The 27089-nt window shown below is 40.8% G+C and overlaps 1 protein-coding gene across 1 annotated transcript in view; it reads left to right on the forward strand.

Annotated features, from left to right (window-relative positions):
- The window catches only part of atp1a2a (ATPase Na+/K+ transporting subunit alpha 2a), a 48381-nt gene that overhangs the window by 19467 nt on the left and 1825 nt on the right, over positions 1-27089 (forward strand). The window contains exons 11-22 of the mRNA XM_078264378.1: positions 147-281; positions 3139-3218; positions 4340-4449; positions 6244-6419; positions 9938-10074; positions 12911-13061; positions 15570-15738; positions 20703-20857; positions 23524-23647; positions 25672-25817; positions 25910-26040; positions 26794-26895. Of these exons, the coding sequence (XP_078120504.1) occupies positions 147-281; positions 3139-3218; positions 4340-4449; positions 6244-6419; positions 9938-10074; positions 12911-13061; positions 15570-15738; positions 20703-20857; positions 23524-23647; positions 25672-25817; positions 25910-26040; positions 26794-26895 (1616 nt within the window). The remainder of the gene's footprint in view (positions 1-146; positions 282-3138; positions 3219-4339; positions 4450-6243; positions 6420-9937; positions 10075-12910; positions 13062-15569; positions 15739-20702; positions 20858-23523; positions 23648-25671; positions 25818-25909; positions 26041-26793; positions 26896-27089) is intronic.

A 27089-nucleotide genomic window follows, 5' to 3' on the forward strand; every position in this document is an offset into this window, starting at 1 on the left:
AGTAAAGGAAGTCCTCTCCACCACTTTATTTAGTTAAAGTTCCCTTCCACCGCAGTGTGATAAACACAGGCAGTGAGACAGACAACACTCATTTCTTAATATGCATATGTGAGTGACTGTGCTAATGTGCGGCTGTGTTTCCCCAGAGGGAGACAGCGGGGGACGCATCAGAGTCAGCTTTGTTGAAATGCATCGAGCTGTGCTGTGGGAGTGTTCGGGAAATGAGAGCTAGAAACCTCAAAGTGGCAGAGATCCCCTTCAACTCCACCAACAAATACCAGGTAGGTACTGCATGGGTCTAATGTAGCATCATGGCTTTGTGCTGGAAGTGTTGCTGATGCAAGCCTACACTGAAATCCTCCTAACCTAATTTACAGACCACTCACCAGGGGCGGTGGCTTCTGGGGCTTCAGCCCTGAATGTTTTCTCAAAAGCTACTTTACAGTCTGTAAAGTCTGTAGCGGGCTCAGTTTTCAAGATAGAGGGAAGCTAGATATTAGATTAGATTAGATTATATAGACTTTTATTGATCCCAAATTGGGAAATTTCAGTGCTACAGCAGCAAAATATCAGACACACAGCACCCATACAGAATATACAATAAATAATAAATAGGACAAGAACAAATATTTAAAAAATAAAGACATTTTTTTTTTTTTTTTTACAAACGTATATACATGTGAATAAAAATGTACAACTACTTAAATTGTATAGTATTGGTGTCATATCAAACCAAATAACGCTCCAAAGTGTTTTCAAGCTAATTTGGGTGAGGAAAAAAACTGGCATGGCTATATTCAAAGGGGTCCCCTGACCTCTCACGTCCAGATATCTGAATAAAAATGGGTTCTATGGGCACCCACAACTCTTCCCTTTATAGCCGTGCTCACTTTATGGTAATCGCATGCAGTTTTCCCTTGGCAACTATCACACATGATTTACAGATTTGTAGGCATTCTATTATCAAATTGGTTGAAAAATTGTGCAAAAAGCTGCAGTAAATGGGGAAAACAATCTCGAGGGAGCGTTCCCACCACCCTCCCCCCCCGTGATTGGGCTGAGCCCAGAGTCTTTACAACATGTGGCTCACACTTACTGCATGGTCTGTTTACAATTTATACACGTATGTATACGTCTTTTGCTATCTAATTATTTAAGCACTTTAAGTATGTAAGGTAGGTTGCTTTAAACGTTTAGATTTTCATTCGTGATTCAGTTTTTGAACTTTTCTAATTGCTGTTCATATTAATTTATATATTGTCTTTTACATCTTATTTTGCTTATTAATCTTAATTTTGTACTTAATGTATTTATTTGTTGGATCATTTTGTTAGTGCTCTTTGAATTGACAATATTATGATGTTTTAAACGATGCCTTTCCAAGACTTGGAAAACCTTTTTGTTTGCATGCTTTGAGTGAATCATTCATATTAGTTTTTAACCTTTTTCCATCCGAGGAAGGCGGCCTGAACATGCGTGCTCTTTGACAGCAAGACCCTGCTTGTACTGTTGCACACATTTGTGCTTGGAAGCCGCCCAACAGGCCACAAGCACAACACTGTTATCCGCAGAGAAGCTGCTGCAGTGTTGTGATTTGTGCTATTTATGATAGAAAGATACATGTGGATTACTAACTGGTTGGATTTCGGCTGCTCTGTCACTACCTTTTAATACACAGACAGAAATCCCTTTTGTTTGAGATGGTCACAGCCAAAATACTTTGGCTTTGGGTAGGGTTAGGTGAGAAGATATAGTGTTTGACGCACTGGGTGTAAATACTTTAAAAGACCTTAAATAAAATTGGAAAAGCATAAGAAGCTCTATGTGATAACTTACACCATAGGGGTCCTCAAAGTTTTATAGGCCAAGGACGCCTTAATTAAAAGAGAGACAGAGCAGGGACCCCCTACTACATATATTGTATAAAATTGAGTTGCATATTGAACTGGGCCTACAATAATGTGTACGACAGCCTAAGGCCTTTACACATAGCTTTTAATGGTGCACACAATACTAAGCTATTAAAATAACTGACACATTCATGTATTTATTTTTATTTTTTTTGGGGCATTTTCAGCCTTTATTTTGATAGGACAGCAGAAGACATGAAAGGGGAGAGAGAGGGGGGAATGACATGCAGCAAAGTGCCGCAGGTCGGAGTCAAACCCGGGCCCGCTGCGTCGAGGAGTAAACCTCTATATATGGGCACCCGCTCCACCAACTGAGCTATCCGGGCGCCCGACATTCATGTATTTAGACATAATGTTTTTATGTACAGTAACAAACTGTACATGTGGCACAGTGAATCCTTAAGATAAACTGTATCTGTGGATGGCTACCTTAGTGGCTAGCTAATTTATAGACCAGTAAGCCTATCTTCAATGTTCCAACATATCCAACATATTAGCAAATGTCTTTGCTAATATGTTGGATTCATGGCAAATATCTTGAAACAGGGGTCCGGGAACGTTTCTGCTTTTCACAGCCAGTCTTTACTGTCTGTCTGGAGATTTGAACCAACATATGAATAACACAACAGTGATGTTGGAGCAAACAAAGGACTTCCTGCATGCATTTTGTGAACCTGTTCCCTGACTTAAAATAGGAACGTCTGTGTTGGGGGGAGGAAAAAAAAAAGCAATTTTGCTCTGGTTTTCTGAGATTAGATATGCTGTGACTCGGATACAAATTACCTGGGCGAGTGTGTGTGTGTGTGTGTGTGTGTGTGTGTGTATGTGTGTGTGTGTGTGTGTGTGTGTGTGTGTGTGTGCATGTAAATTTGTGTGGGGAAACCAGTAATGCAAGGTGTAACACCACAGGAATACATGTGAGAGTGTGAATGAATGCTGCTTTAACACAGGGAATACATATGACTCACAATGTGCACTCAGTCAAGTCCGCTTCGATAAGGCTTTATTTCAAACCACTTGGAAAAATATGACACAAGAGTGATTGCTGGTACGACTGTGAAATTCATTGCAGAGCGTTACTAAGAAGCATGTCTGTCCTGAGCCTTTTTCTTACTAGAACAGAAACTTTAAAGATCAGCCATAAACTACATGTTGCATCTTGTTTCAATATAAATCCGGTCGTGCTATGTTCTGAACAATCTTTCATTATTCTCCCCCTTTTTTTAAGCTCTCTGTCCATGAAGTGGAGGACAATCCCTCTGGCCATATTCTGGTCATGAAGGGAGCACCGGAGAGAATCTTGGACAGGTAACGATCGATTATATGTCTCAAAAGTGAGGTAGCACAAAATGTCTACCTCTTTTTCATTTATTTCATCCTTCTCTTCCAGGAATGTAGTGAAAAAAACGCCACTCTTCTTGACAGCTGACGATAAATCTACATGGTTTTTATTAATATTATTGTTAACAAATCCCATCAAAGGTTAAAACCAACTTTGAATTGATCCTAGGAACAAACGTATCTGTGTATCCAAAACCTGATATAGCGTATTCCTCCAAAATCCTCCAATTCCTTCCCTCAAAATTCAAAAAAACTGTTGACATGTTCCTTCATCACCATGAACATGCACATGCACACTGTCATTTTTAGTCTATCCCACATATACACCAATCTGCTGCCAAATGACTTACTAGAGCACCAAATGTGTATTAATCCACTGGTGAAAATAGTCCCCAACGAATTCACTATTCACTCCTGGCCAGCTGTTTTAAAAAAACGACTTTCCCTTATTTTTTTAAACAATTAAATTATGTATTTGTGTTTTTCAGTAGGTACAAATGAAGCCACAGACAGGGTTAGAGAAATCATGAAGTATTGGGAGAAACACTTTGGTGGTTTTGGTCCTTTCAGTGAATTTGTTGAAAATGAAATAAATATAGAATAACCCCCATTCTCCACTGGGCGCGTCTGCGTTCCGGCTGCGTTGCGGTTTTGTTCCGTCCTCCGCCACCTGCCATACCACACCGTCTCAGACGCGCCCAAAATGGAAAATAGGGGTAACACTAGTCATATGCTTTAAATGTTTTTGTTATTGCATATTCGTTGAGGTTGAGGTGCTGAAGATATTTCTGTGCCCAAATGGGACACTATCAATCTTTCGTTTTGTCATATTATTGTTTATTCTTTTAATTTAATATTATGTGGTCACACTATGTATAATGTCACACCAATGTTGGCCCAAGACTGGCCCAGATTCTCTTCTGGTGAGGCCAAAACCTCCTCTACATCAACCATTATCACTCAATGATTTTTAGCTTCACTTCACTCTTGTTGTTTTACTGCAGTTTGTTAACACAATTTCTATCCAGATAGATATTTTATTATTAGCAGTAACATCGGTAAAAGTATTATTAATAAATGTTTTACAGGTGCAGTAGGATTATGATCCACGGCCAGGAGTTGCCACTTGATGAAACCTGGAGAGAGGCTTTCCAGAATGCCTACATGGAGCTGGGAGGACTGGGAGAGAGAGTGCTGGGTATGTCAGCCTGGGAATAGGGAATTTTATCATCTCCTTGGTAAAGAGGGTAGTTAGACCACATGTCCCTGTATAGTGTTGAATGTTTTGGCACTGCAGTCTTAAAGCTTTAGTGCATAAATTATGTTTTTATTAATAAATGTCCGTTACATTCAAGCCATTGCCAAATGAGTTGCTACAAAGCTAATTAAGACTATCAGCTCCACACAACTCTCTCTGTATTTCTCAGTATGGCTGTGTTCAGAAGATTTTGGCGCCCGGCGACTTTTGCGCGCAGAAACTGGAGTGAAGATAATTACCTCTTCTGAAGAGTCCATCATGTTTTTTTAATCCTCCGTGTCCTCTTTGGCTACTAACTGTGTGGAGCGATCACGGAAGGCTTGTATCATGTGGACAAACTGACAGTTTTGTTGTCATCACTTCAGGGGCGGTGTTAAAAGGGGGGCATGGGATGGCATTGCCCCCCACCCCCTGAAATATGAATTCCCCCCCAAGTACAACTGTTTTAAATGAAAACAAGTGAAAGTAATATTGAATGTGATGTGTTATATATCAGAATTACATTGTGTTCTATACTATCCAATATTTCCTATATTTCAATATTTTCCTATATTTCCTATATTTCTAAGCAGTGTCTTAGGCACTAGTGTCTTAGGCACTAGTGCCTAAGACACAGTGTGTCTAAGACACAGTGTCTATGCTGTATTCTATGCTGTATTCTGATCAAATTCACCCCCACCCCTGATTGACTATTGTCCTCCCTGTGCCGCACTACTTATAAAATCCTGGAACAGCCCCTGCATTACTTAAAATTCCTCATGGGGGAGACAGAAACTGCGCACTATAGCTTTAACCAAATTTTAATAGACTGACATGGAATCAAAGCAGAAATTACAATTCTTAGACAAAATGTTAAAGATATCGGTTTTCTTTTTTGGTACGTAATGTTTGAATTATGAGCTGTGCATTAGACTGGTATTTCAATTCACATCAAACTCTGCACTGAACCCTACAATAATTTGTACATGATAAAACCTTGTAAAATGCCACATTTTGGTTACAAAATCCTTACCTGAAGTTCACTTTCCAATATCTCTAAAAGCAACCAGACTCTGTAAATGTCATCTTTTTGACAACCAAGGAAAAAAGTTCCCTGGCATCTTTTTAAAAGTGCCACAGGTAATAATTATGTGCTATCATCATTTTGTCAGAGGAGGTGTCACTTCTTTCAAACAGTAGAATGCGGAGTAATGTGGCGGGAAACTCCTGAAATCATGTAAATTATTGAATCTTATTCATGCCTTGGGTGATGATGATAGGTCGGGTGTTTCATGACAAAGAAAGGTTTCTCCTCTTTTAGACGGAGCATTTTATTGTGCTTTGCTCCGCAGGGATTCAAGAAATGCATATTTTAAGGGCTGTGGGTCATGAATTAATAAAAGTGGCTGATTCAATTTGTATTTCACACCTGCAACCTCCAAATCTATTTTTAAAATGTTTGGTATGCCTGCATACTGCAAGGTAAAGGATCACTGCAGTCAGTGAGGACAGTGCATTTTCTGACGGTTTCCTTTCATATTTAATTATCTTTAACAAAATACACTTAAACGTATTTTTGTTTATTGGCTGTTTTTTGACCTAAAACAACTTTAGGGTCAGGAAAAATGTGTCTCTTTTTTAAAGTGCCAAATAAATTGTTGCAAAGCAACAGTTTATCTTTTTGTTAGCTGCAGTATACTTTGCGATGTCAGTCAGTTATGAATGATCACCTCACTGATCCCTCTTCTCTCGTAGGCTTCTGCCACACAAATCTGTCTTCCACCCAGTTCCCTCGAGGATTCAACTTCGACAGCGAAGAAACAAACTTCCCCACCGAGCAGCTCTGCTTCCTGGGTCTCATCTCCATGATTGATCCGCCGCGTGCCGCTGTGCCTGACGCAGTGGGTAAATGCCGCTCTGCCGGTATCAAGGTAATTGGTTCCACAGACTCAACCCTCATTGTAGTTTCCTGAAAAGCCTTTACCTGTGGCTTAATTTATCGGCCTTTTTAGAGAAGGGATTTGCGTGACAAATATATTTTCAAATCACAAAATGACAACTGATCACTCCAAGAGGGCCTGATAGAAGATACTCAATGGATAAATGAAGTTGCTGATAACATATTCTGTGTAAACTCTCTGAAAAGGAGACCAGTTGAAGTAACAGAAGCATGTCAAACTCTTTTGATGTTTGTTCAGACGTTGTACACTCGTCTCTCCCAGGTATGACTGTGTTTGTGGATGAAATGAGTGAAATCACAAAATCTTAAGAATGGCAACAAAATCAAATTATGATGGGGAAATAATAAAAAAGCAACAGGTGATAAAGGATGAAATCAGCCATCTTCCAAAAGCAATATTAATAAAGGGTTCTTCTTTGTAAAATGTAGATTCAGTACGTTTAATAAAAATGTTCATAATATGTTAATCTACTGCAAACACGCACAGAGCAGATTGTCAGAAAAGTGATAAGCCGGGGCTGCAGGAAGGTTAAACAACTAGAAAAAAATAGATAATGAGTAGAATGAGTCGTTCTTATTTCGGGCCAAGTTCTACAAATATGGGAAAGGGATTTTGCACATTCACCCAACTTTTGTATTCATGAAAATGAAAATTTCAAAGTGGCTTGTTTGGTGCATATTTTTCCATGTAGCTCTTAGGCTGAATCCCATTTCTCTATCTTACCCCTACCCCTTAGTTTACCCCTAGCCCTTGGCCCTCGAGGGGTAAGGGGTAGGGGTGAAAACATATCCCTATGAAATGAGACGCCACTTGGTCACATCATCATACATACTTAGGTCTGTTTGCAATAAATATTTGTATACACACTGCATGGTGTGTTGTATATCTGTTTCAGTTATCACTGTTTTGACTGTTATTTCCCAGTGTCCTTTGCTGAATGGTCTCAATGTTTTATTGTTTTATTTCATGTGAATACTAGTTTACTAGAGGAGTAACTTAGTATTTGAAGTAATGCAATAATGCAGAAAGTGTGCGTTTAGTTCCCATGCTTATTGTGTTTCCACAACAATGTTAGTGAGTAAATCTACTCAAATGGCCACCACACCATAACAGATGAGTGGGATGTGTTAGATGAGAATGCAGAGGTTAACGCCTGTATGTCATGACTGTAAAAATTCTAATGGCATGTGTACATCTTTGCTAAGTGCAAACTAGCACTTAAGGGGAGGGTCTTTCCTCTTTTTCAAATCATTTTGGAGGGTCATAGAAAAATTATTACTGGCGAGGGGAGGGTCAAGTCGTTTTAGCCTAAAGGTCCCAAAACTCCTCCGGTGGCCCCTTCAATAAATAACAAACAGTCCCTAAAACCGCACTGTAAAAATACTCTATTGTAAAAGTCCTGCATTGAAAATGTTACTTAAGTTAAGTATGTAAGCATCATCAGGAAAATGTACTTAAAGTATTAAAAGTAAAAGTACTCAATGCAGAAAAATCCTCACATTTTAGAAACTGGAAACGATCCAAACAGTTGTGTGTTTAATGGTCTAATCATTACAGCTGGACTTGTAGGCCGTTATATTGTTGGGTAGTTTCATTCATAAGAAAACATCAGATTTTATAAACCACATGTTTTGTGTGCAGAAATCTGAATGTGTAAAGTAACTAATAACTAAAGCTGTCAGATGAATGTAGTGGAGTAAAAAGTCTAATATTTCTCTCTGAAATGTAGTGGAGTAGAAGTAGAAAGTGGCATGAAAAGAAAATACTGAAGTAAAGTGCAAGTACCTCAACATTTGTACTTAAGTACAGTACTTAGTAAATGTACTTAGTTACATCCCACCACTGGACGTTACAATCAGGCAACACTGATATGGGCTCTCCTATTTATGCAAATTATTTATTAAACCCCTAAACCAAGACTAAACTGGGATTTAAAGTGGTTTATATGATTATTAGATTTTTTTTCTTTGCAGAGGATATCATTTTACGACCTGTGACGACGTGTGTCAACATGCTTCATATAACTGCTGAATATTGTCAGACATGAAGTGCCGTAGGTGTGTCTGATTGAACTGGAAGAAGATAATTTTGTACATACACATATGCATACAAATGTGTTGTTTTTCCTCATAGCTGAGCCCAGGAGGAAACTAGAGCACATGGCTCTGTTGCTTTAATTAATTTTTATTGGATGATGCGCTGACGTTTCATTGGACTGTGCATCCTCGGTCCACAGCATCAGTCCAAAGGCTTTAGTGCAATATATAGTGCTCTATCTTTAATGCTGTAGATTATGATGGTGTTGGGGATTTAAAGGATGCACTCAATATGACTTATAATTACTTAACTTTTCATACAAGATCCAGATGCGATATACTAGATATTCAATATGAGATATTCAACTCATATTCAAAGTTGGCACAGCAATCTGCTTAAAAATATAGGAAATATTGGATAGGATAGACCAACACAATATTATTCTGCTAAATAAAACATCACATTCATTGTTAATTTCACTTGTTTTCAGTTGAAACAAACTGTGTATACAGTACACATTTTCTATAGTCTCAACAATTCCAGTGCTGGTTCCATTGTATCAGAATTTTGGATAATCGTCATGGAAACATTCATTGTGTTGTGACAAGGGTTGGGAAGATTGGCAGAACAGGCAGCCAAGTGACAGTACTCTGATCCAATGGAAATCACAATTGTCAGATTGGGTGGGAGACCAGGGGGTGGGAATCCTATTTCAGGGGGGGCCGCTGCCACCCCATGCCCCCCTTTTAGTCCTGTGCCTAGGTTTCCCAGACATGGGCAGAAATTCAGAATGAAATACAGTATTTTCTATTGTCACTTATGTGATAAAATGAGAGATTTTTATTCAAGTCTGCTCCTGTCAGTCTCTTTTATTTACTACAAAACACTTGGAAGTTTCAGAAAAGCTCCCTCAGGACAAGAAGCAGCCTACAAAGTCACACTCAAAGCACTTAACACTGAAACTAGTATAACACTGTGGAAGGGAAGGGAAAATACGCTGCCTGGTACCAGTCATATGGCACTGTTAACATTGATGCAGGTGTACTGGAGGTTTATTAATGAGAATGTGCAAGTATTTGTAATTGTTATATTTCTTGTTATAAGTTCTGTTAGCCAGCCTATGCAGAGTGCGGGCACCATAGACATACTGTATGCCACTCTTGTTTTTGGTCACAAACCCTCATTCTGATGGGTTTTGTTTGTCACAATCACACTGCTCTGCCTATGGGAACCCCCTAAACAAGAGTTTAGTTGGAGTATAATGCCAGATTTGAACCCTTAACCCCTAATAGCGCCAGTCTTTCCCACTGTAACAACCCAACACATTTGAATGACTTATAGACCCTCAAGCACAGTAGCTCAAGCATGCTGTGACACATGACATACTGGTGAGATACAGAGGGGTTTCATGTGATAATGCTCCGCGATTTATGGGACCTTCTGTCCGACAGGTGATCATGGTGACAGGGGACCACCCAATCACGGCCAAAGCCATCGCTAAAGGTGTGGGCATCATCTCCGAGGGCAACGAGACGGTTGATGACATCGCTGAGAGACTCAATATCCCTCTGAGCCAAGTCAACCCCAGGTGTGTGTGTGTGTGTGTGTGTGTGTGTGTGTGTGTGTGTGTGTGTGTGTGTGTGTGTGTGTGTGTGTGTGTGTGTGTGTGTGTGTGTAAGGGTTTAGGCCGTGTGCTCAAGCGTCTAATAGTAACTTTTATTGTGTAACTGTGTGTGTGTTTGAGTATGTGGGCAGTGGTGTGTCTGCAGGATGTGTGTGCATATACCACTCTCATATCAGTCTATTGAATATGAAGCTAAAGCCAGCAGACGGTTAGGTTAGCTTAGCATAAAGACCGTAATGGGGGGGAAACAGCTAGCCTGGCTCTGTCCAAAGGTGACAGAATCTGCCTACCAGCACCTCTAAAGCTCACAAATGAACATGTTGTATCTCATTTGTTAATGGAAAGTTTCCTTTAACAGGGACAAAAAGAGAGACCTCAGGAAGATCGATTTCAATGCAATAGATGTTGTGTGTACAGAGTAGGGTGACCAGATGTCCCGGTTTGACCGGGACAGTCCCGATTCTGAGTTGCATGTCCCTGAGTCCCGACAAAAGCCTGTCGGGACGCTAAAATGTCCCGGTTTACACCAACCACTATGCAATTGTCCCGGTTGTCAGCGATTACATAGCCAACGTGGTTATCATGAATTCATGCATGAATTAATTGATGTAGGCTATGTATTATTATACATTATGTAATCAATGATTTATGTGTTACTGCATTCCTTAATATCCCATGAATCATCAGGAATTGACGTGTTCATAGTCTGTCATTCATGACCTCATACATGAACAACACAACTAAAGCATTAGGCACGTGGGCACACCATTATGAATTATGATTTATTAAGCATGATCATGATGTGCATAATGATGTACCCACCTTACCTAATGCTTTAGTTGATGTGTTGCTCATGCATGAGGTCATGACTGAGAGGCTATGAACAATTCCTGATGATTCGTAAGATATAAAGGAATGAAGTAATGCACAAATCATGAATGAATTCATGCATGAATTCATAATTAATGTACCCTTACCGTAAAGTGTTACCATAACTTTAGTTCAAGCCTGTGGCAGCAGTTCCAAATAATTCATTTAGTGCCATGCAATGAAAAATATCTTTTCACAAGTTCAGTGGGTGCATTTTCCAAAAGAATGCTTTAATTCTGAAAAATAAAGTTGGTCCCACACGTAACTCACTCAAAGGGCCCTATTTTAACGATCTAAAATGCAAGTATCAAATGAAAAACGCAAGTAGCTTTGTGGGCGGATCTCGGGCCGGATAAATGACTCTTGCGCCCGATGCAAATCTAAAATGGGTTGGTCTGAAGTAGCTACATTACTTATAGGTGTGGTTTGGGCGTAACGTGCAATAAACCAATCAGAGCGTTATCTCACATTCCCTTTAAAGGAACACGCCGACTTATTGGGACTTTAGCTTATTCACCGTAACCCCCAGAGTAAGACAAGTCGATACATACCCTTCTCGTGTCCGTGCGTGTTGTAACGCTGTCTGACGGTTCCACCGGTAGCTTAGCCTAGCACAGAACCTGCAGGTAACTGGTTCCAACTAGCCTACTGCTCCGAATAAGTGACAAAATAACGCCAACATGTTCCTATTTACGTGTTGTGATTTGTAGAGTCACAGCGTGTACAAAAAACAATGTAACATGAGACACAGCCATCTTCTAACCTTAAACAAACCGGGAACTATATTCTCAGAAAGGCTTGCTCCAAAGGAAATCACTCCGCCCAAGTAGCAGAAGTAGCAAAGCTTCGCCTTTCTGAGAATATAGTGGGCTTCCTCTCACTGAATCACGAGGTTATGAACGCATGGTGATATTTTTGCAATGTAGTCTAACATTAGACCGAGATTACCTCAATAAAGACGATGGAGCTCTTCTGTCTCTCCTCTCTAGTGCTGCTGCTGGGGCATTTGGGTTAAGTGGCATCGGCACATACATCACATCACATCATCACATCTCCTTAAGTCCTCTAATATTTCCTCATATATGTCATCAACATATCCATGATTCATGGAAATGTTGTGTAAAACAAGGTCATGGTTCTATGGTTTGCAAAAATGGGAACTGCTGGGTCTGTGAGATGAGAGAAGCAAAGTGTATGCGCGGTGTGCACACTCTACATGACGGCCAAGCATGCGCCCTTAAAATAGCATCTGAATAACGCGCCACTGACATTAGACTAGGTTTTTCATGGTCTGTGGCGGAATTGTTTTCTGAAACTGCAAAATAGCACTAGGGAACGTTTGCGCTGAAACACGCCTCCTCTTTTTGCTGAACCGCCATCGGTAGCGCAAGTTCATTCCCTAATTTACCAACGTGAGTCTGTGGAGGGAAAAGTCCGCTGTGCGTCGGGTGCAAAATAGAAATGATACATGCGTCGGTGTACAAAGTGCGTGCACAAGCACTATGGTCACGCGCAAAGTGTCCCGGTTTTAGTTCCGGGAAATCTGGTCACCCTAGTACAGAGTAGATAGAAGATACAATATTAAAAGAGTAGTAAAGTAGTAGTAAAGAGCCAGGCTAGCTGTTTCCCCTGTTTTTAATCTTTATGCTAAGCTAAGATAACCGGCTGCTGTCTCCAGCTTCATTTTCAACAGACAGATATGATGGTGGGAGTGGTCTTCTCATCCAGCTCTGCAAAAAAAGTAAATAATCGTATTTCCCAAAATGTCGAACTGTTCCTTTAAGACAGAAAGCATGAAAAGGGTATGTGTGCATTTTGGTGTGTGAGAAAGAAACAAAAAAACTTGAGGAGAAAGCAACAAAATGTCAACGTGCCCCTTTGCATAATTGTCCCTGACTCCTTACTGTGTTTGTGTGTGTGTGTTTGCCAGGGATGCTAAGGCTTGCGTGGTGCACGGCGCAGACCTAAAGGACATGAGCCCCGAGTACCTGGACGACCTGCTGAGGAACCACACTGAGATAGTGTTTGCTCGTACCTCTCCTCAGCAGAAGCTCATCATAGTGGAGGGCTGCCAGAGACAGGTCAATGGACAGGAGTGTGTATGAGAGATTGTGAGAGCGTACAGCTGAATGGGTGGTGTGCGTTTATGTGGGTGAATGTAAGGATGTGTGTGTTTGTGATAAAGTCTGTCTGAATGCTTGAATATGTATGTTTATTTCTGGAGTGTGGAGAAATGGTTGAATAGATGTGTGTATGTGAGTGCATACGTGTGTGTGTGTGTGTGTGTGTGTGTGTGTGTGTGTGTGTGTGTGTGTGTGTGTGTGTGCACATGCCATTTAAGGCTGAATACAGTGTATGTAACTTTTTGTGTGTTGGTGTGTGTGTGTGTGTGTGTGTGTGTGTGTATGTGTATGCAATGGAGGTCCATTCGTGAGTAATGGTTGAATCCATCTGTAAAGTATATGATTAACTGTTTATTCAACTCTTATACTAAACCCTATCTATATATGTATATACTGTGTGTGTATATATATATATATATATATATTCCTTAATGTTTGTGCTCAGCATTTACAGTGGGGAGAACAAGTATTTGATACACTGCCGATTTTGCAGGTTTTCCCACTTACAAAGCATGTAGAAGTCTGTAATTTTTTATCATAGGTACTCTTCAACTGTGAGTGACGGAATCTAAAACAAAAATCCAGAAAATCACATTGTATGATTTTTAAGTAATTAATTTGCATTTTATTGCATGACATAAGTATTTGATACATCAGAAAAGCAGAACTTAATATTTGGTACAAAAAACCTTTGTTTGCAATTACAGAGATCATATGTTTCCTGTAGTTATTGACCAGGTTTGCACACACTGCAGCAGGGATTTTGGCCCACTCCTCCATACAGACCTTCTCCAGATCCTTCAGGATTCGGGGCTGTTGCTGGGCAATACGGACTTTCAGCTCCCTCCAAAGATTTTCTATTGGGTTCAGGTCTGGAGACTGGCTAGGCCACTCCAGGACCTAGAGATGCTTCTTACGGAGCCACTCCTTAGTTGCCCTGGTTGTGTGTTTCGGGTCGTTGTCATGCTGGAATACTCAGCCATGACCCATCTTCAATGCTCTTACTGAGGGAAGGAGGTTGTTGGCCAAGATCTCACGATACATGGCCCCATCCATCTTCCCCTCAATACGGTGCAGTCGTCCTGTCCCCTTTGCAGAAAAGCATCCCCAAAGAATGATGTTTCCACCTCCATGCTTCACGGTTGGGATGGTGTTCTTGGGGTTGTACTCATCATTCTTCTTCCTCCAAACATGGCGAGTGGAGTTTAGACCAAAAAGCTCTATTTTTGTCTTATCAGACCACATGACCTTCTCCCATTCCTCCTCTGGATCATCCAGATGGTCATTGGCAAACTTCAGACGGGCCTGGACATGCGCTGGCTTGAGCAGGGGGACATTGCGTGCGCTGCAGGATTTTAATCCATGACAGCATAGTGTGTTACTAATGGTTTTCTTTGAGACTGTGGTCCCAGCTCTCTTCAGGTCATTGACCAGGTCCTGCCGTGTAGTTCTGGGCTGATCCCTCACCTTCCTCATGATCATTGATGCCCCATGGATTTTAATCCATGACAGCATAGTGTGTTACTAATGGTTTTCTTTGAGACTGTGGTCCCAGCTCTCTTCAGGTCATTGACCAAGTCCTGCCGTGTAGTTCTGGGCTGATCCCTCACCTTCCTCATGATCATTGATGCCCCACGAGGTGAGATCTTGCATGGAGCCCCAGACCGAGGGAGATTGACCGTCAACTTGAACTTCTTCCATTTTCTAATAATTGCGCCAACAGTTGTTGCCTTCTCACCAAGCTGCTTGCTTATTGTCCTGTAGCCCATCCCAGCCTTGTGCAGGTCTACAATTTTATCCATGATGTCCTTGCACAGCTCTCTGGTCTTGGTCATTGTGGAGAGGTTGGAGTCTGTTTGATTGAGTTTGTGGACAGGTGTCTTTTATACAGGTGCAGTTAATACAGGTAATGAGTGGAGAACAGGAGGGCTTCTTAAAGAAAAACTAACAGGTCTTTGAGAGCCGGAATTCTTACTGGTTGGTAGGTGATCAAATACTTATGTCATGCAATAAAATGCAAATTAATTATTTAAAAATCATACAATGTGATTTTCTGGATTTTTCTGGAGATTCTGTCTCTCACATTTGAAGTGTACCTATGATAAAAAGTACAGACCTCTACATGCTTTGTAAGTAGGAAAACCTGCAAAATCTGCAGTGCATCAAATACTTGTTCTCCCCACTGTATGTGTGAATAGTCAAAAAATAGATGTGTGTATGCACACATCCCCATATATTGAGGTCATGCTACAATTCACCCTGCCTCACTCACTCTCACTCCGTGTGACGGAATGATTGCAACTCAATTCCATTTTTCATTTAATCTCCCCAGAGCTGCTTTGAAAAGACATTATTAAGACTGAAGGGTATGGGCAAAGAGAGGGAAATGGAGAGAGAAAGGCTTAAATCATGGTACTTATCTTTCACTTCTTGACACTTTTTGTCCGTCGGTCCTTGCGGGTGCAGGGGGCGATCGTGGCCGTGACAGGCGACGGCGTGAATGACTCCCCGGCCTTGAAGAAAGCCGACATTGGTGTTGCCATGGGGATCGCTGGCTCCGATGTGTCCAAGCAGGCAGCTGACATGATCCTGCTGGATGACAACTTCGCCTCCATCGTCACCGGAGTGGAGGAGGGTGAGTGTGGGGGAATGAAGGAGGGAGAGAAGGAGAGACAGAATGGGAAAATGAAAGATGGGAAAATAGAGGGTTATACAGGTTATTACAACTCGCCTGGATTACTGTAATGCTTTATATATAGGTGTTAGCCAGGCCTCCCTCTCAAGATTACAAATGGTTCAAAATGCTGCCGCTCGGCTCCTTACCGGAACTCGGAAACGAGATCACATTACACCTGTTCTTGCCTCCCTTCACTGGTTACCGGTTTGCTTTAGAATACATTTTAAGATTCTGTTGTTTGTTTTTAAATCTCTTTATGGTCAAGCCCCAGCGTATATCGTTGAACTATTAAAGCTGCACGCTCCTCTGAGGTCATTAAGGTCTGCTGACCAGCTACTCCTTGTTGTCCCTAGAACGCGGCTCAAAAATAGAGGAGATCGAGCGTTCTCAGTCGTGGCCCCAAGGCTTTGGAATGAATTGCCTCTGAATGTCAGATTGGCCCCCAGCATTCACATTTTTAAATCACGACTTAAAACTCACTTTTATTCATTGGCCTTCAACCCTGCTTGAGAGTTGTATTTTGTATTCTGCATTTTATTTTTCTAGTCTGTTATTTGTTTTAAATGTTTGTTTTGTTACTCGCGTGTTTATAATCATGTCAATGTCCAGCACTTTGGTCAACCTGGTTGTTTTAAATGTGCTTTACAAATAAAGTTGGATTGGATTGGATTGGAAAAGCGAGTCAGAGAAACAAATACTTGAAAATTGAAAATGTAATGTGTGAGCTGTAAACTTGAGACTTGACTTGATTGACTTGATTTTAGTCATACTTCAGTCAAATATTGGGTGATCTTCATACTAAGTCTTGGCTTACGTATGACTTGACTACTTAAAGACTCGATTTGACTTGAGAATTGAAAGGAAAGACATTCAAGTCTCAAGTTTTGAACTGGTAAAATATGGGACATTAAAAAAGATTGAGACAGAACCAAGCAGGGCTTGCATATTTTGCCTATATACAGGTGCTGGTCATATAATTAGAATATCATGAAAAAGTTGATTTATTTCAGTAATTCCATTCAAAAAGTGAAACTTGTATAATGTATACATTCATTCCACACAGACTGATATATTTTAAGTAGAGATGCACCGATTACAACTTTCTAGGCCGATTCCGATTTCCGATTTTCTTTGAGTTAGGCCAGCCGATACCGATTTTTGCCGATTCCGATTTAATTTTTTCTAACCACTTTACAGCACACACAAATATTTATTTTCTATCTTTTCTTTAATAGAAAATGTTACATTTTGCATAGAACATAGAACATTTAAATAGATAATTGATCGCCATAAAATACAACTATATAAATTACTCCTGGTGTGGGAAATTAACACACATCTAAAGTGCAATGTTATGGAAGAACCATTTCCTTCTTTTCACATCCAATATCCAACTAAACAAATGTGATATATTTAGCAAACTAAACTTCTGTATGTATGAAAACAGGGAAAACAGGTAATGGCAATAAAATAATATAAAAATAACAAATAAAAATAAAATAAATATAGCCTTAATGCAGTATAAAGATATTTCTCAAAACACACACAGGCCTGTTTGAACGTCAACAGTAACGTTACCTGAAAACAGCGTGTAGTACCTTTTTAGCAAGTTTTCTTTATGTGTCATTGTGCATAAATGTGAACACTACCTTTGCTGTCAACAGGCTTATCTGCTAACGTTAGCTACCGGCGGTTACCTCGGAACAATCCAGCAAATAGACGGTACCCTAGAGTGCCGTTACCTGAAACAGATGATTTAACGTCACCGCTCATTTTACACACAGTTTAACAACAAAACTAAACTCTTTAAAGATTACTGTGTTTTTAATGTTGGTTTTAAGCGGTATGCACCCCCACTAACCTGGAAAGTGTTTTAAACAGTATTGTTAATACAGCGTGTCGGAGAGATACAGCGTCTCTTTTTTTTTGTCTCCTACAGCGGCCAGCGGGGCGTCAGAGGCAGAGGGACCACAGCGTTTGCTAACGTTAGCTTCTTGTCTCATCTGGGGTCTGATACACTCATCAAAGTCAGTGTGCCCAACGCTATTTTCCGATAAACTGTAGCTGTCATATTTCACGGTTTCTCAGCCTCGGAGGGGAGAGAGAGCGGCTGACTGTTCGAGCCGTGTATAATTACGACTTTATGACATTTCATGAACAGCTGATTGAGCGGCAGTGCGCCGCTGCTACATGCATACAGCGAAAACCCTGCATGTGCACGTGTGATGTTGCTGTTGCGCGATGTAAATCATGCGGCGCCCGAGTGCATTTGACCGGCATAAAATCGGCATACGTCAGTCTGACCGGCAGGTCGCCGGTCATGGCCGATGACGTGAAAATCGGCCAATTCCGGTCACCGGCCGGTCAATCGGTGCATCTCTAATTTTAAGTGTTTATTTCTTTTAATTTTGATGATTATAACTGACAACTAATGAAAACCCCAAATTCAGTATCTCAGAAGATTAGAATATTGTGAAAAGGTTCAATATTGAAGACACCTGGTGCCACACTCTAATCAGCTAATTAACTCAAAACACCTGCAAAGGTCTTTAAATGGTCCCTCAGTCTAGTTCTGTAGGCTACACAATCATGGGGAAGACTGCTGACTTGACAGCTGTCCAAAAGATGACCATTGACACCTCGCACAAGGAGGGCAAGACACAAAAGGTCATTGCTGAAGAGGCTGGCTGTTCACAGAGCTCTGTGTCCAAGCTCATTAATAGAGAGGCGAAGGGAAGGAAAAGATGTGGTAGAAAAAAGTGTACAAGCAATAGGGATAACCGCACCCTGGAGAGGATTGTGAAACAAAACCCATTCAGAAATGTGGGGGAGATTCACAAAGAGTGGACTGCAGCTGGAGTCAGTGCTTCAAGAACCACCACGCACAGACGTATGCAAGACATGGGTTTCAGCTGTCGCATTCCCTGTGTCAAGCCACTTCTGAACAAGACACAGCGTCAGAAGCGTCTCGCCTGGGCTAAAGACAAAAAAGACCGGACTGCTGCTGAGTGGTCCAAAGTTATGTTCTCTGATGAAAGTAAATTTTGCATTTCCTTTGGAAATCAAGGTCCCAGAGTCTGGAGGAAGAGAGGAGAGGCACAGAATCCACGTTGCTTGAAGTCCAGTGTAAAGTTTCCACAGTCAGTGATGGTTTGGGGTGCCATGTCAACGCTTTTTTGTATTGGTCTTAAATAATATTCTAATTTTCTGAGATACTGAATTTGGGATTTTCATTAGTTGTCAGTTGAATCATCATCAATTAAAAGAAATGAACATTTGAAATATATCACTCTGTGTGTGATGAATGAATATAATATACAAATTTCACTTTTTGAATGGAATTACTGACATAAATCAACTCTTCTTATCCCATGATATTCTAATTATATGACCAGCACCTGTATTGCAGGGACTATGTAAAAAACCCTTTTACATCTTTGAAAGGAAAATGTTCAAACGTTGTATCAATATCATTGTCAGCACTCAGAGATCTGAAGGACTTGAATCTTGACCTGCAATTTGCTTATTCAGACTTGTGAATTGACATGCCCTCAAGGACTTGACTTGAGAATTACTCATGAATTACAGATGTGAGATTTAACTTGAGGCTTGCCATAAGAGACTGGTATATAATTAAAGTGGGGGTTGCTAATATGGTCTGAGCAGCCAAAGTAATTTTTTATTTCAGAAAGTCTGGAAAATTCACTTGAACACGGTGAAGCATCAGAAAAAGAAAATATTCAAACTATACCGTGGCAGATTGGTACCAATATCCCATCCAAAATCTACACGGATCCAGATATAAATAACAGTAGTGCAGTGCCCGTTTGGAACGGGACGATTGCTTAGCCTCCTGTGTTGCTGCTTGCAGCTTTTTCCAAAACCATTGTACCCCGAAATAATTTACAGAAGGCCCCCAAAGCACTTAATATGCAACTCAACTGTTTACTACTGACTTACAGTGTACTTCTACTTCTACAGAGGAAAACATTGTACTACTACAGTATAGTTACCTGACAGAGAACGTTGCAGATTCAGATTCTACTCACAAAATATCACAATTAAAATCCAGCATTATATTAGGAGTTGAAATGTCCACCTTGAAAAGATGTTAAATTATGTTAAATGTCACAGGCGGTTTTACCATATGGCATAGGTAAAGGGCCTCGTGAATTTGTGTGTGTTTTTTTTTTTTATCATTGGTAACACTTAACCTGTAATAGCCAACATGTTGCAGCGCGGTTCAATCAGGCGCGGCTCGGCTGCAGCTCAACTAGAGATTGGGCGTGTCTCCTTTTTTTCGTGTAGCAGCCACACATCGAGGTAGTAGTAGGCGATGTGGCTATGGCGGTGGAAGCAGGGAGCCAGCAGCGCGCAGAACAGCCGGAGAAATGTGGGAAACCGCCGGCAACAAAACAACGTGCTGGAGAGCCCAAGAGCCTGGGTGTTCATCTAACGTGTGGTTGTGTACGATTCATTTCATCATTTGCATGTAGGGTGGACAGCAATCAGTTTTTGGCGAATGATGACTTTTTGGCACGACACCGGTAGCCCACTGCGAAGACATGCTTGACTGAGAGCCGTGAAGGCCCACAGGTCGCAGTTTTTCTTCTTCTTTTTTTCTCAACCTTTATTGTGCCGTCGTTTAGTTTTCTTCACAGTTTATTAATATCCAATATCCGACACTGTCCAAACTGCTCCAAATTCCAAACACCAAGTTCATTGGGTACCCAGGGAGCCAAGTGTGAAGCAGATCGGATGAACGGTCGAGATATTTTAAAAACAACGGACACGCACAAACACACACACACACACACACACACACACACACACACACACACACACACACACAGAGGTTAGATATCTATACACGTATCCCGATCCACACAAGTGTTTCTTTCCTGTGTTTCTGATCGCTGCAGGTCGTCTCATCTTTGACAACCTGAAGAAGTCCATCGCATACACGCTGACCAGTAACATCCCAGAGATCTCGCCCTTCCTCCTCTTCATCTGTGCTAGTGTTCCTCTTCCGCTGGGAACTGTCACCATCCTCTGCATCGACCTGGGCACTGACATGGTGAGCGCTGGGGGAACGCTCAGCTCCCTTTGTTCAGTCCCTCAATCCCTCTGTAAACATGCTAACCATAGTTTTCCTTCATTATCTGAATCCATACTTTTGACTAATCTTCTGAAAAATGACCACTTAATAGATTGATTGACTGCTGCCAAGCCTGTATTGTGTTCTAAATGTATGATGCACTAATTGTCGAACACATCTCTCTTTTGTTCCTGGCCTTTTGGATCCTGGTTTCCAGTGTTTGTATTTGAAAGATTATAGCTTTTAACTTTCTGGAGACATTCAGTTCACAGGAGGTCATGACAACAAAACATATGGTTTTAGATTTATCTTTTTATCTATTGGGTTATATTGCAAAGCACTCTCAGTGCTTAAAGCTAATTGTTGGTTAATTTGAGTGATTCTTCTCAGTGAGGGGATGCTAATTGTTAGCATGTTGCATAGTTACAGGCAAGCTAACATTAAAGAAACAACTGTTAATACCGGTGTCATATATGAGTGCCCGAAGGTAAAAAGAACAAAGCGTTTGGTTTAATTTGTTCCTTTCTGTTGGTGGCAGAAATGTGCTTTTTGGCTCACTGCCGACGCCCGTTCAAGCAGAACAAAGAGCGGGTGACACATTTACATTTCACAGCTCTGCCATTTCCAGATGCCAGTCCCTCCATTGTATTTCCAGCAGCAACAAAAGAGTTGCTGGCACGCCGCTTGCCTGAGGGGCGTAATCGATCATTGCAAAAGAAAGGAAGCACAGGATGAATATATTCAAAAGGACTTGTTCATTTGTGTTCATTACTGTAACTTAAAGTTTTCCTGCTCTCAGCCACCAGACAGTAACATGCGGCTGAAACAGGTTCCTATACATTCTAATGAGCCACAAGCAAAAGTAATGAAGTCCATGTACTATAATGGCCTCATATTCGACTGCCAAGAAGCATACACTGTCTCCACAGGTTTAAGATAAAGATGCAGGAGCGGAGCCAGATGTTGTAAAAATTCTTGGCTCAGCCCAAACCTCGGGGGGGGGGGGGGGGCTAGGGGAAAGAATCATCCTGTAGAACCTCCATCCTATTTTGTATCTAATCATTCTCCGACTGCTTTTATCATTCTGAAACCAGAACACAAGGATGTTTCAATCCTGACACCTAGAAAAAGGCAAAAACTGTCTGACGTTTGTATTTTTTAAATTATAACATAGATAGCATAAGAATTCGGTGTAGACAGAATTACTAATCTTGAAACATAGACGATATTGCCCCAGTAACAGAACTTTTACTGCATTGATTAGCCGGTCTAGTCAGAGAGACTGAGGGGAAATGATACAAAGTTGAAGTTATTTTAAAACCGTCAAAGATTCGGGGCTTTTGAGAAAACATTTGGGGCTGGAGACCCAGAAGCCACCCCCTAGCTCCGTCCTTGTAAAGAGGAGCAGCTTGCTAACGTTGTTGATAAAGAAGTTCCATTTACTCAGGTGACATCCAAAATGAACTTCTTTGATTTTTTAACAGCAGGACAGATTTGTTCATGTTCACAAAACTAACTTTAACTGTCTGAGATCACAGGGATAGAGCATGCTTTATTGGCTAAATTTCTCTTCAAACATGCAATGATTGAAGCTTAAAGGGACTTTATTTGCTTAAGCAACTGTTTTGCATATAAAAACCCTTCCCTTCAAAGCAACGTGTCTGCATGTATTTAATCACCGCTGATGGAGTGAACAGCTGGACGTCTGCTTTGAAGAGTAACACCCTTAAAATAAAACTTATATTCAAATAATCAATAAAGTACCTGAAACAACACAAGTAAAATTTCAAAATTTCCCATGTCTGCTGGTGAGGATGTTAACAGCTTGTTAACAGCTTAGTTCGACTCCAGGCAACAGGCTTGAGGGCTCTGCTGAGGTTTAGCAGTGACAAGCAGCACTCGGCGTCTGCTATGATTATTTTTAGCAAGCACTGCCATGTGGAAAGGATGGCCGCTGAAGATGTGTATCAAAGCAGGATGTGGCACACTTAAGAGTACTTCACATTCACACACACACACACACACACACACACACACACACACACACACACACACACACACACACACACACACACACACACTCTTTCAGAGGTGTAAAAAATCAATGCCAAGCATAGTCACATCTTTTCTCTCCTTGTCTTTCTCAATGGCTGTGGGTCAGGGGAGGAAAACACCAAAACAAACTGGATTTGTAGACCGCAGAGCATGTGTTCAGTTTAACACAGTGCCAAGTCCCCACCTCAAATCCCACCTAAGTCGCAGAGATATCCTGCCCTAAGTCAGACATATTGCTCCGGTGCTTACCTGGTAAAATCAGCCAATACAAGCTCTTTATTACAGAGACCTTTTTACCCTCCTTTTTTATGAGTGTCTTGAAATTCAGTCTCTCTCCTCTTGTCTGCTCTCTCTCTGTCACTGTCACTGCTTTCTTGTTCCCCCTCCTTGCACTTTTTTTCTGTCTTTTCTCTCCTTCCACACGGTGATTGAATGCTGAATTATATTAACGGTGATATGTCTAGGGTGCCCCGTGTCTGGCGTTGTCATCATGCCTTTGTACTGTTGCCACAAAGACAAATTCCTGAACATTTATTGTACAGGGTGCGTAAAGTGAGCTGACTCTGTGCTGTCCTCCCATTCCTTTCCAGGTTCCGGCCATCTCATTGGCATATGAGACAGCTGAGAGTGACATCATGAAACGCCAACCAAGGAATCCCAAAACAGACAAGCTGGTCAATGAACGCCTCATCAGCATGGCATACGGGCAGATAGGTTTGTCCACTTGTGGCTCATATAAGCTCTTTGGACCACAGCTCTTAAACCTGAATCACTGTGACAGGCCTCTTGTAGTGACGTTATGGTTGTAAGCTTCCCAGGCATAAAAACTAAATATTGACATTTATCACAAATCGTGACATTTCATACTGCCTTTGTAAATGTTTAGGGATGTACAGTTAAGGAAACTAGATCCAGCGGTGAGCAGACAGGAGAGTGTCCCACAATTTTCTTCTAATTGTCGTGACATTTACAGCAAATTGAGTGCGAAGAGTGCAACTATTTTCTACTTAATCTTGGTCATGTTTCACTGGTTGGAACTTCACTTGAATGCATGCTCTTTATCTCTGGTTTTATATGGAATGGGAATAGTGAAACGCAAAGGCTGGCCCAATTTTATAGGCTGTTAAATAGGTCAAAATATGACAGGGCTTCATTGGATGGCATGCAATTTAAAGCTGAACACGTTCTAAACAGCCGGCAACTCACATCAACTCCCATAATTCTTCCAAGATGACTTCCACTGGGGCAGAACTTGTGCAGGTCACATCAAATCACATTTACAATCCGCTGTTCTGACAATACAGCTTGAAGTCCTGAGGCATCGACAATGAACCTTTAACTGATGATCTGATCTAGAGTGACACACGATGACAGTAAAGTTCCAACACTGTAAGCAAGCACCAGTGAAGAGAAGTACAAGTAACAGCCTCCTCAAAACAGGTGCAACCAATTTTCTTATCACTGAGAAAATGATGTTTACGTCTATTAACATTAACACTGACCTGGTGCAGGGTTTCAATTTAGCAACGTAATTAATGAGATGATTAATAAGCGTTATCTCAATCCTTGATAAGTACTTGTGCAGGTTTTGTATATGTGAAGACTTGAAGCTCTTGAAATAAAATGTCCATCATGTTGAAAACGTTACACCCACTCTGACAAAACACATTTTCCAACATGAAATTAAAACCCACTACCGGCTATTATTGCAGTCCTCAGCTGTCTGGAGCCATTTACTTACAAAATAGCAACATTGTAGAGGGCAGAGGGAGGAGGATGCAATCACCTGTGCTGTTGTTGAACAAATATTAGGTGGCACACGGCAGCAGAGGACTGAAGCTGAATGTCCAGAGTGTCAAAAATATGCATGATAATGCATATTTGTCCTATGACGCCTGTAAATAAAGTAAAATAAGTGAAACAAAGTATTGGACCATTGGTAATGTTAGTGCTGCTGTCGAAATATATTTTGTCAAACGACCCCCATTACCTATAAATACTGTTATTTTTCTACTTGTTCTGTAATAACATTGCCCATATTGCTACACTGATGGGACACAACAGATGAGTAATTATTCCATCCATCCATCCATCCATCCATCCATCCATCTATACACCCATCCATCCATCCATCTGTACACCCATCCATCCATCCATCCATCCATGCAGTACATGCATGCATACATACATTACTGTAGCTGTAATTTATACTAATAGCCCAAAATTAATGCAATAATGGTTTAACTATATAATGGCACTGAGATTAGTGTCTTTAAAACACCATACAAACAAAAATGGGTACCATTTTATTCTGCAGGTCGGAAATTCCCTTACAAATTCTTAATCATTTTTTTGTTTTGTTTCACTGGTACACTTCAAATTTACTGGTTACAATGAAATGCTAGTGTAACACACATCATCTTTTAGTCAGTACACAGCAAGTCAGACAAACATGCAAATTATGTTTTTTCTGCAAGCAAGCATGAATGTTCAACTCCTTATAAAATCAACACAAATTAAACTAAACTCTGACTACAATAAAGGAACTTAGTGTAAATGTTCCCTATAACAATCACCAAATAGCATAGTTCTTTACAGGAAACATATTAGGAAAATGATTAGGAAGACCCGTGAAATGAAGTGTTATATAAATATTTGGGTTACCCTTACTAAAGACACTGAGACTAGATGAATAGAAGATGTTTTGACTTTGATCCCTTGCACATTTTTGTTTCCAGGGATGATCCAGGCTCTTGCTGGTTTTTTCACCTACTTTGTGATTTTGGCTGAGAATGGCTTCCTTCCAAAGAACCTGGTGGGCATCCGCATCAGGTGGGACGACCGCGAAGTAAATGATGTGGAGGACAGCTATGGGCAGGAGTGGGTAAGGAGCGGTGACAAAGACAAACCAGCACACTCTTTCAACATTCCCATACCCGTGAAGGAATAAATACAATGTGTGTTTCGACCTTGCAGACCTATGAGCAGAGGAAGATCATTGAATTCACCTGCCACACCTCCTTCTTCATCAGCATCGTTGTCGTGCAGTGGGCTGATGTTATCATCTGCAAGACTAGGAGGAACTCCCTCTTTCAGCAGGGCATGAAGTAAGTGAGGGAGGGAGAGCTGGAGTAGAAGATGGATAGAAAGATGTAAAATGAAGGCATGAATGAACGTAGTTGGCAGTTTCACCTTTAAGTCAGTAATTGACTGTAACTTTTTTTTTTTTGTAAGATTATTTCTTTGGCATTTAGGCCTCTATTTTTTGTGACAGCTTAGACATGAAAGGGGAGAGAGAGCGAGGGGGAATGACATGCAGCAAAGGGCCGCAGGTTGTAATTGAAGCCATGACCTCTGCGTCGAGGACTGAGCCTCTATATATTGGCGCGCGCTCTACCACTAGGCCACCCAGGCACCCATGACTATAAGATTTTTGAAGACTTCTTGTTTCTTTTTTTTTAATCAAATTTTTATTCATTTATAACCTACATACAAACAACAACAAAGACAACAACGAAGACATGAGACACACCTTAATAGAAAAATATAAGAATAACAAACAAAAATATAAAATAGCAACATTTGAAATATAATATATATATATATAATGTGAAATATAAAAATCAAGATAGATAAACACGATAACATATGCAAGGTTATTGCACTTATAAAAATGCAAGACTTCTGCTAAGAAACTAATTAGCAAACCAGGAGAGTCAAAAGAGGAAAGAAACATTTCCTTTTTGCAGCTGGGTTACTGCTGTTATAGTATTAGAATACATGACCCTTTATCCCACCCCTTCTGTGAGTGATTTTGATTAGTTTGAACCTTTTCCTTTCCTTTTTTTTCTGTCCAACAGGAACAGGATCCTGATCTTCGGTCTGTTTGTTGAGACTGCTCTGGCTGCCTTCCTCTCCTACTGCCCTGGAATGGACATTGCCCTGCGCATGTACCCCCTAAAGTACGCTCTGCATATGCATATCTTCACCCAACCGAAAAATAACCTCTTAAAGACCTAATAGGCTGCCATTAGCCTGTCACTCCGGACTTTAAATGAAGTCTGTGATCTTCTTAAACACCCCGTTATCCTTAATATTCAAAAAAATGGCTGCAATGAATTTAACAATTTGCACCCGCTGCTGCTGCTCTATCCAA

Source organism: Sander vitreus, chromosome 12, assembly GCF_031162955.1.
Source record: "Sander vitreus isolate 19-12246 chromosome 12, sanVit1, whole genome shotgun sequence".
NCBI classification, from domain to species: Eukaryota; Metazoa; Chordata; class Actinopteri; order Perciformes; family Percidae; genus Sander; species Sander vitreus.